The 11,408-nt window shown below is 40.6% G+C and overlaps 1 protein-coding gene across 1 annotated transcript in view; it reads right to left on the bottom strand.

Moving 5' to 3' along the window:
* Positions 1-320: 320 nt before the first annotated feature.
* Positions 321-11,408, bottom strand: part of STXBP3 (syntaxin binding protein 3) — a 37,041-nt gene continuing 25,953 nt past the window's right edge. Inside the window, exons 16-19 of the mRNA XM_066597158.1 lie at positions 11,032-11,124; positions 8,840-8,925; positions 7,538-7,686; positions 321-1,132 (exon numbers count right to left, since the gene is read on the bottom strand). Of these exons, the coding sequence (XP_066453255.1) occupies positions 1,035-1,132; positions 7,538-7,686; positions 8,840-8,925; positions 11,032-11,124 (426 nt within the window). The 3' untranslated portion in view covers positions 321-1,034. The remainder of the gene's footprint in view (positions 1,133-7,537; positions 7,687-8,839; positions 8,926-11,031; positions 11,125-11,408) is intronic.

Genomic DNA, 11,408 nt, shown 5'->3' with positions numbered 1-11,408 from the left:
TGTGTCTAAATGGGCCTAAAGAGTCGCTGACCCGAAATGTTGCATTTTGTAGAGTTGATATGTTCAGGACTTCCTGCAGCCACATGTGTTCCTCTCATGGCAGGGCTTCCAAGAGGCATTTCTCAGCAGGATAATGCTTGGCCGCACACACAAGGGGGTCACAGGAATGTCTCCACAACATTGCCACACTGCCGTGGCTGCCCGGTCACCAGATTTTTCCCCAGTAGAACATGTATGGGACCATCTGGGATGTGTTTGCATGATCTGGTAGCGATATTAGAACATACAAAGACAATAAAATAACATGGAATGTAAACCTATACAGTTAAAAGTTCTTTTATTTCATATTTACTTATATCTCTTTAGTAAACCACATTTACTTTACTAAACACACAGTGACGTATTCCCTTTTTCATCAGTGCCTGGTTAAACATAAAAGGACTGGCAACAATAAAATGAATCCCCCCCCCCCCCCCCCTTTACCTTATATTACATGTCTTCTGCATGGCGAATATGAACATAGCAGAAGTAGTAGTGAGTAGAGTATACAGGTGTAGAACTGCCAGAAATCACAGCTAATGAAATCTATGAGGGCTGTCAAATTCAAATTGCACTCAAAACATATATATACAATGTTTCAGACAATTCAGACCTAAACTATGCATCAGTCATGGAAAACATGGTGTTAGAGGACATCCATAATCTTCCAAAATGATATGCATACATATATATATATATATATATATATATATATATATATATTATAGGTAAATCTCAAAGCAATAACACCTATCTTAGCTGTACAACGATATACAGTACTTCAGCGCCATGGTGAGTATCAGTGGTTATTTTATACGGCAAATGTACAGTTGGTGACATTTCCTTTCTGTCAAAACTTCCAGTTTGAAGATATAATGGTTGAATGGTAAAGGCCAAGTAGCTGCAAGAAAACCCGACATCTATATACATGTATAAGTCAAAGTGCATACTGGTAGCCCTATATGAAATGGTCTGAAAAGAGCAAATAAGTCGATTTATTCCATTATGGTAAAAACTTCTTTTGTGACGTGAGGTTTTGTGAGATTCTTTATATCATCCAGCATTTTCTTGGGAGTTATTATATGAGTAGAGCCTAGAGAGGAACAAGAAACATAAAATTGTTGCAAGAGTCGAGAAGGAAACATGAGGAGGGGTGCTAACAAAAACCACAAGACTTCAATACAAAGAGAATGGTGTATGCAAACATCCCTGGGATTTGATGCCCCTTTTACAACATGTTGGTCGGCTGATTGGCTTGTTTATGATACAATAAAAACTATCCCTGTTGTTAGCAGCACATCTGCCCTTGTGAGTAGGAGATATGCTGCTGACAGCGATGTAAGTATGTGGGATGGACCATTGTTCATCTCTAGAGATGAGCGAACTTACTCGTTTAGGGCGTTTTTGCACTCTAGCACCGCATTTTTTGAGTAACTGACTACTCGGACGAAAAGATTCGGGGGGTGGCGTGGTGGAGCGGGGGGTAGCAGTGGGAAACAGGGAGAAGCTCTCTCTCCCCCTACCCCCACTCCCCTCTGCAATCCCCCGCTCACCCCCGGCGCCCCCTGAATCTTTTCGCCCGAGTAGACGGTTACTCGGAAAATGCGGTGCTCAAGTGCAAAAACGCCCTATACGAGTTAGTTCACTCATCTCTATTCATCTCTCATTCAACTGACATCGGTCCGTTGTAAAAGAGCCGTTACAGATTCTGGCTACTCCTCTGTACATAGCTTCATGACACACAAGACCACCAAGCTCAATCTATTTCAGCCCAGAATGAGCCCAGCAAATTCAGTAAAGCACAACTGATAACTCCTTACCTTCACTGATCCATTAGTGCCCTGAGTGATATACAGTAAATATTAAAATCCCAGGAAACCATAGCTTCCTATCAAGACTGCTGTGCACATACGCAATCCAATTAATAGTCACAGTGTGACTATTGAAGCCAATATGGGAAGGGAAGTGAAAGGTCAGGTAAAAATATACAGCTAATTAATGCATTTGAGAACCTTGCTACTAGAAGTAGAAAGAAAGAACAGACAAGAAATTCAGAAGGAAAGTAGAGGAGCAAGAGACACCGATCACAAACTAAAATGTTTTTACACAAATGAACAGAGCATGGGAAACAAACAAGGGGAATTAGAGCTCCTAACACAGGAAGAGAAATATGATGTTATAGGCATCACGGAAACTTGGTGGAATGATACACATGATTGGAGCACAAGGCTTGAAGGATACAACTGATTTATAAGATACAGACCTAAAAAGGGGAGGAGGTTGTGCACTGTATGTTAGGAAAGTATATATTTCCACAGAGATTCAAGCTTCAGAGCATGGGAGTTCTGTAGAAACGTTTTGGGTGAGAAAACGAGGAGAGACCAACAGAAAGGACACCATTGTGGGCATTTACTATAGGCCACCTGGACAAGCAGAAGATATTGATGAACTCTTTCTACATCAGATGGCCAAGCTCTCAAAAAAGCATGACATAGTGATCATGGGAGATCTTATTTATCCAGACATTTGTTGGGAATCTCTTTCAGTTAAAAGTAATGGATCCAACAAATTGTTATCCGCTCTTGCTGACCACTTTATCTTCCAAAAGGTAGAAGAGAAAACAAGGGGATCTGCTATCTTGGAGCTAATTCTTACCAACAGGGAGGAAATGGTTGAGGAAGTAAGTGTGGTTGGGACCTTAGGAGGCAGTGATCGTGCTATCCTTGAATTTTGGATGAAAAGGGGAGGAAGAACTGAGAAAACTCAAACCTCAAGGTTGGATTTCAGAAAGGCAGATTTCAATGAACTCAGAAAGAGGGTAGGAAGAATCCAATGGCTGGATGTTCTTAAAGATATAAATGCCCAAGAAGGTTGGGAAATATTGCAAAATGAGATTCTCAAAGCACAATCGTCAATAATCCCTAAAGGAAGAAATAATGGGGAGCATTTAAAGAGACCACGATGGATGAACACAGGACTTGCACACATGTTAAAAAGGAAGTAAAATATGTTTAGCAAATGGAAAGAGTAGGGAATATCTAAAGAAGAATATAATGCCGTCTGCAGAAACTGTAGGGTAACTGTCAGTAAAGCTAATAATGAATAGAGGCTTGCAACAGAGGCCAAAAGCAATAAAAGAGGATTTCGAGTGTATGTCAAAAGCAAAAGAAAACCCAAAGATGCTATTGGATGCTTACAAGATGAAAATGGTGAATTGGTTAAGAATGATGTTGAGAAGGCCGAACTTTTAAATTCTTATTTTGTATCTGTTTTCTCTCAGAAAGTAGATGTAACATCAACTGATCTTCCCTGTGCTATTGGGGGAATAAAAGAATGCTGGCTATCTATAAGCAGAGAGATGGTGAGGGAACACATAGCTAAGTTAAATGAATTCAAGTCTGAAGGTCCAGATGAATTACATCCTAGGATACTAAAGAAAGCAGCAGAGGTAATTGCTGAGCCATAATCTTTGAAAATTTCTGGAGAACAGGAGAAGTCCCAGCAGATTGGAAAAGGGCAAATGTTGTTCCTATCTTCAAAAAAGAGAAGAAGGTGGATCCAGGAAACTACAGGCCTGTGAGGCTGACTTCTATACCGGGAAAGATCTTTGAACAAATCATTTAACAGCATGTACTTGGATAAAAATTGAGTAATTAACCAGAGCCAGCATGGGTTTGTAACAAACAAGTCATGCCAGATGAATCTAATTTCCTTTTATGACAGAATCACCGACTGGGTTGATCAGGGAAATGCAGTGGATATAGTATATCTTGACTTTAGTAAAGCATTTGACAAAGTACTCATACCATGCTTATTGAAAAATGACCAAATATGGGCTTGACAAGGCAACTATTAAGTGGATTTACAACTGGCTGAGTGATCGTACTCAAAGAGTGGTCATAAATGGCTGCACATACAAGTGGAAGAATGTATCAAGTGGGGTACCACAAGGCTCTGTCATAGGCCCAGTGTTGTTCAATATTTTTATAAATGATCTGGAGGAAGGAATTAATAGGAAACTGATCAAATTTGCCGATGACACAAAGATGGGAGGGATAGCTAACACTAGGGAAGAGAGAGAGTATTCAAAAAGTTTGAACAGGGGACGGCGACTAACAGAATAGTATTTAACAAGGAGAAATACAAAGTCATACATCTGGGCAAGAAAAATGAAAAAAAAAAGCACATACAGAATGGGAGGAATTGGGCTAAGCAGCAGCACATGTGAAAAAGACTTGGGTATACTAATACATCACATACTGAACATGTCAACAATGTGATGCAGCAGCCAAAAAGACAAACACATTTCTGGGATTATTAAGAGAAGTATAGAGTCTAGATCAGGTGAGGTAATTATCCCCCTCTACTCTTCCTCCTCTGGAATACTGTATCCAGTTCTGGGCACCCCACTTTAAATAAGACAGACTAACTTGAGCAAGTTCAGAGAAGAGTTACCAAGATCGTGAGCGGTCTGCAAATCATGTCCTATAAGGAACGGTTCTGGGATCTGGGAATGTTTAGCTTGCAAAAAAGAAGGCTGAGAGGAGACTTAATAGCGGTCTACAGATATCTGAAGGGCTGTCACAGTGCAGAGGGAACAGCCCTATTCTCTTTTGCACAAGGAAAGACTAGAAGCGATGGGATGAAACTGAAAGGGAGGAGACACAGATTAGTTATTAGAAAAAACTCGGTTTTTGTGAGGGTGGTGAATGAGTGGAACGGGTTACTACGGGAGGTGTTGAGTTCTCCTTCAATGGGAGTGTTCAAACAAAGGCTGGACAAATATCTGTTTGGGATGATTTAGTGAATCCTGCATTGAGCAGGGGGTATGACCAGATGACCCTGGAGATCCCTACCATTCTATGATTCTATGACTGTGGCCCCATTTTAGTGCAAAAATTGGAAATGTAAAAAAATACTTCAATTCCAGGTCACAGGATAGAGAAAACATATTAATCTTATAAAGTTCAGAGCCGCTCACATGTTTAGAATGCATTACGCATCCTTAATTATAACCTACCCTCATTACAACGCACCACCTACTTAAAAGGAATCGGTCACCTCTGAACAGCACCATAAACTCATTTATGGTGCTGTTTGAAAAGGTGACTGGGAGCCCGGAGTTTTTTTTTTTATACTCACCCACCCCACACTGCCCCCTCCCGGTAAGATCCGTGCAGGTTTGAAAATTTGGAAGTGCACATGTACAGCGGTGTAAAAAGAGTCAGAATTTCAGCCCACAAGCAAACTTCCCCAGGAAACAGTGCCGATGCAGGAGAGTATAAAAAAAATACATCCCTCAGTCACTTTCTTAAACAGCACCATAACGTACAGTAGTTTGTGGTGCTGATTGGAGGTGACAGGTTCCCTTCGAGTACAAGCTGATTAATAAAGACACCTAAATAGGAGTCACTTGATGTAAAAACCTTGACATGGCAAATTAATGAATATGTAAAGGAGTATGAGCAGGCTGCTTAATGAGAGATTAAATAAGAAACATCAGGTGACAAAAATTAAATATAGGTTGGGTGGGAACGATGTGTAAAGCATAATCCATATGCATTAGAATTAACATATTTAATGAACTGTGCTTTGGCAGGCACACCCTTCATCAGATAAGGAGGTCATCAACTCCCTAAGGATCAGGGTATTTTGGTTCAAAAGGATCAGACACTTTGTAGCGATTTCACCCATGTGGTGGTTTTACTACCCTATTTTATTTCTTCAGCTGCCAAAATTATTTCTTCTGTATTTTTTTCCCCATGTAGGGCTCTTATTTTATATCCCCATTTTATAGTTCTATTAAAAACTAAAAAAAAAATTGTATTTTATAGTTTAATTGTTAAAAATAGCATATTTATGCTAAAAAAAGTACATGAATGGGTACCTCATTTTGTTATATATATAAAAAACAGCAGTAACACTTCTGCCTTCTCTATTCCCTACATAACATTCATTGAGCGCTATGTAGCCTGCAAGAAAAAAGCAGAAGAGGTTGAAAACAGCTTTTGCCTTCTCCTCTGGGTCCTTGTCTGTAACCAACAGCAGAGGTCCAGATCAGCCCCCCGCTACATTGCAGGAGGTTTATTCCCGCACCGTATTTTTTACTATCATCTGGGATTAAAGCACAGGACCAAGTGCCATAAATTTATGGTGCTTGATCCTTAATGGGTTAATGCTCCTGCCATACCAGAAGACAGAGTCACAGAGTGCATCATTGATTGAGAAAATTACTTGCATCTTTCACCATGACATACCGTATATACCGGCGTATAAGACGACTTTTGAACCCCGAAAAATCTGCTCTGCAGTCGGGGGTCGTCTTATGCGCCGGTAATACAAAAAAAAAAAAAGTGTAAAAAAAAAAAAATTTATTACTCACCTCCCACGGCGTTCTGTCGCGCTCCGGCAGGATGTCGCTCGCTCCGGCAGGCTGTCGCTCGCTCCTCGTCCCCGGCGCAGCATAGCTTTCTGAATGCGGGGCTTGAAATCCCCGCTTCCAGAAAGCTAATACACACGCCGGCAGCCATGACAGCATTGAATGGCTGTGATTGGCTAAAGCACACGTGGCTTCAGCCAATCACACTATTCAATGACATCATTGAATGGCTGTGATTGGCTGAAGGCGCACGTGTTAGCAATCACACCCATTCAATGATGTCATTGAATAGTGTGATTGGCTGAAGCCACGTGTGCTTTAGCCAATCACAGCCATTCAATGATGTCATGGCTGCCGGCGTGTGTATTAGCTTTCTGGAAGCGGGGATTTCAAGCCCCGCATTCAGAAAGCTATGCTGCGCCGGGGACGAGGAGCGAGCGACAGCCTGCCGGAGCGAGCGACATCCTGCCGGAGCGCGACAGGACGCCGTGGGAGGTGAGTAATTAATTTATTTTTTTTTCTCCACTGTATACCGGCGTATAAGGTGACAGTTGGGGGGTCGTCTTATACGCCCCGTCGCCTTATACGCCGGTATATACGGTAAATAAATTAGCCTTAGGAAGTTATGCATTTATATTATACCCCTCGGTTCAAGAGGAGAAACGCCAAAGAAAAAAAATTTGTATGGGGAGATCCCCATTAACGATCCCCCATTATTTACAGACATCAATAGCACAATTTTTGTAGTGTGTAGACTGCTATTACACAAATGCTAGCAGATACCACTAGCGCTTGTGTTTTCCCAACAATTTCTGGGCTAGGTGCAGCCCGGCAATTAGTACTATTACACAAATGTTAATGGCACTTGTGTAATAGCAGCCTTAATGATATTTAAAATGATTCTGCATTTTTTTAAAAGATCCTTGAGGAGTGGAAGCGATAAACACTGCTCTAGTTTATATTGGCCACTAAGGATATGGCATTTGTTACGCAATAGCTTCAACAGCAGTGGTTCCAGTCACATAACCTAGTTATTGGACTTTCTGCTCCTCTGTATTCTATGGCCTGCAGATGTCATACTGCAAAATATAACCTTTACTGACGTTGTGTAATACTTACCAATAATGACCTGAACAAACTTGTTGGCTTGTGACACTTCATAAGCACAACGTATCTCAGAATACGTAATCCCACCGATTACAAAAATTATCAACTTCGAAACGGTTTTCCGGTCATCTCGGGTCAATGTATTGTGCTTTTGTCGGGCGCTGAAAGCAAAGTATACATTAATATTTAGGTGATAAGACATCAACTGCAGTCTGTTGCAACACTGGATATATAGAATCAGAGGGTTTGAAAGTAATCTACAAAAGTTGAGCCACCTGTAGGAATAGTTTGCATCCAATCTCAAACCATAATTTGCTTTCTGTGCTGCAGAGCAGCTGTCCTTGATGTGCTCCTTCATTTTGCCTCCCATAAAAACGCAATAATAGTGATCAATAAAACTGTATGTACCCCAAAATGGTACCAATAAAAACTACAGCTCGTCACACAAAAAAGAAGCCATCAGAGGAAAAAAAAAAGCTGAGTTTGAATGCAAAAAAATTTTTTTTAATCCCCCAAGAAAATGAGGCTTCATTGTGCAACAAAAGTGATTTTGGTATTGTATACTGCACTAACACTTTTTTTTATAATGTATTAATGCAGCATATTAAAAAAAATGATTTTGGTATCATAACACCACCACCACAATGGCAGAATTAATGTGTTCTCTCTCCCTGCCATCCGTACAATACAATATATGTACTTAAAAATGGTACCAATGAAAACTACAGTTCGCCATGCAAAAAATCAAGCTTTCATATGGCCATGGGGGCGGGAAAAAAAAAAAAGATTTATGGCTTCTGAAAAGTGAAGATGAAAATCCCCCCAAAAATCGTTACGTCCTTACGGCCAAAATAGGCCGTGCCCTTAACAGAATTTGTAGCAAAATGCAGCTCCCTGCTGTAAGGGATCTGATGCAATAACACCTGTATTAACCGGTATAGTTACCACTACACAAATCCTATCAATCCATAGTAACAGGTTTTATAGGGGCATAGATATAAAAATGCAGGGTTTACTTAAAGGGGCTATCTCATTGTACAACCCCTTTCACATCACAGCCATCTCCGTGATGAGAAGGGTAGCCTTCTCTGGTCTGATATTTCACCAGCGGCGCCTGCTTCAGGTAAAATGTAGTACTGCATGGCAACCATTCCGATTAAGGTTAAACCATGGAATACAGTACATGGATGGCTTGAGTCTTCCAAAAGGTTCTGGCTCATAGAGGGTAATCCTAAGTAAGGAAACACCCTCTATGACATGACACTACCGCTTTTAGGTGTCACTTGTGAGGTTATAGCAAATGTGTCGGCTTACCTGACAGCCCCAGAACCGTTCCATGAAGCTGGACACTCAGAACAGTAAGGCCACTCCCGGGAGTCCAGTTTATTTTCTATGTTGTCCTTTAAACATCCAAGCAAACAAAAATATATTAGAAGCATCACTACGTTACCCAGGAATATCACACTCTCCTTCAGCAGATTTTAATGATTTATCGCATTATGCAATTTAGCAAACCGAAGGCCCTTTTACACGCAACGATTATCGCTCATTTTCAGCGGTTTAGACTAATTTTGAGCGATGATCGCTACATGTAAACGCGGACAGCGTGCACTTTTCGTTTGAACGATGGATTTTGATTCTCTTAAAAACCATCGTTCAGCTGCTGAAATACATTCTATTTAAATGTATTTCGCTCATCTTTCAATAGACTGCAGGATGTTCTCCCTGCAGCATGTTTATACTAGCCATGAGGAGAACAATGGAATGTGTTGGCAGCGGTTTACACAGCTGGGCGTGTGTTTAAACACAGGCTGGGTTCTGCAAACAACTCCTGGAGGTCCCTTTACATGCAAATGAAGGTGATAAAGTGTTAATGGCCATTAACACTTTATGCAAATAGATTGCTAAATCTTTCAACCTTTCCTTCGTTTGAAAGATTATCTTTGCGTGTAAACGGGCCTTTACTTTATACTGTTAGTACATGTTAGTCCATAACATTGTATGCACAAAACCGTATGCAGAAAATGGCGTCTTTTTTATTTTCTCACAAATTTTGCAAATCCACAGCGAATTTGACATGCTTTACATATAGATTGGGCTGCAGATAATTCATGTATTTACTCCTATACATTGAAGACATGAAATCCACTGTGAAAACCTGCTGCACTTCCATAATAGAAAGAGCATGCTTAGGACTTGAAAATCTACAGCATACTTGTTCTCACATGTAGAAAACTTGCTCTACATTAGGACGGTGGGTTCAAAATCCACATCCACTTGTACTGTACTCTAATATGGTGTAGATTGCTGTGGAGACATTATGCCATATTTCCCTATAAGTAATGTCCCATTTACATGGGATGTCAGTCGTCTAAATGACTGTACGAATGCTGACGTTACCGCTAAGGTCGTCAGTACTCGTGCAGAGCGTTTAGACTGACAGACTTCATCGCTGGATCACTGGGTTCTCGCTCAGCGCTTAACCTTCTATTTACACGGAATGAGAAGCCAGCGATCCAGCGATAGTTTTTATGCTGATTGAAAGTCAACAATAACGACTTGTTAACGAATAGTGAGCGATAATCGTTCCGTGTAAGTGGGCCATAAGTAACCCAGCATATGCAATAATAGTATCATGACACGGTTAAGGTAATCAGTTTACACAATGAAGGATTTAAAACCTTTAGACACTGTACAATGTAACAAAGATTCACAATAGAGCTGTAAAGCGCATATGACCACCGCTTCTAAGATAATTCATAAGAGAAAGGGTCACATGACAGGATGTGCGCAGAACAAAAAGAATCCAGTAAGGCAGGTCAGAATTTTAAAGCACTTATCGCCTGCTAGAGGCAAACAATTGGATAAAAAAAATCTGTTTCAGGCAGTATCAGGGCCTTTTAGACACGACAAGAACATCCCAATTCTCGTTTGCCCGAGCGAACGAACTGGGGACATAATCGCCAGTTCATTTGCACTTCGGCAGCCAGTTTTCGTTAACTTATGGTTCAGCGTTTCACATTCCTATATGAAAGGCTTTATGCCTATGAGCGTATATACGAATCAATGCATTCATTCAGATGGCCCAGTATATACGCTCGTGTGAACAAAGCCCAACACTGAACGAGAAGAGTTTAAATTGCCTGACAAGTGACTGGGCCGTCGCTGAACCACGGACAAGAAGCACACGTTTCTCGTCCGTCGTTTGCTCGCATTTAAACTGAACGATTATCGTTCAGTCTCGCTTATTTGAACGATTTTCTTAACCATAATCGTAGCGTGTAAACGCAGCCTTAGTCTCGTCAGGCTACTTCAATAATGCAGTAACAAAATCAGATTTTACATTATTGGAGCAATTAAGGTGTTCAGAAGGAAGGAAAATAAACGATGCATTAGAAAGTGTCACTTTTATAACCCAAATACCTACAGCGCTGTGTGTTTTTTTCAAACACCCCTTTCACATTTCGAACTCATCAAGTGATGAATAGGATGGCATTTTATCTCACCTCAATGATATCTTTTATTACCGGTGTCCATCTAGACAGCTGAAATGTTTCTTCCCTCGATCGGTCCCTTCTGGATGGTTTACGTTGTGAAGACTACAAAAGGAATGGACATTTATTAGTATCAAACCTTTCTAATTGCATGGAGAAGAGTATATCATCCCATCACTGTAGCAATTAGATTAACACTTTGTCCATTTATTACCATATCTAAGGAAGCCGGACTCCACACACAAAAAAAGCATGGATAATAATAAGCACAGAGGTCTTATGCTCTACAGGCTGAAAAAGAAGGGAAGGCCAAAATAAGAATAATAAAATAGTTTACTAATGTCACATCGCCAACAATCACAGACAACGGAGTTACTAACATTGCTTGC

This window comes from Eleutherodactylus coqui, chromosome 3, assembly GCF_035609145.1.
Source record: "Eleutherodactylus coqui strain aEleCoq1 chromosome 3, aEleCoq1.hap1, whole genome shotgun sequence".
Classification (NCBI taxonomy): Eukaryota; Metazoa; Chordata; class Amphibia; order Anura; family Eleutherodactylidae; genus Eleutherodactylus; species Eleutherodactylus coqui.
This window is presented reverse-complemented; position numbering and strand designations above follow the sequence as displayed.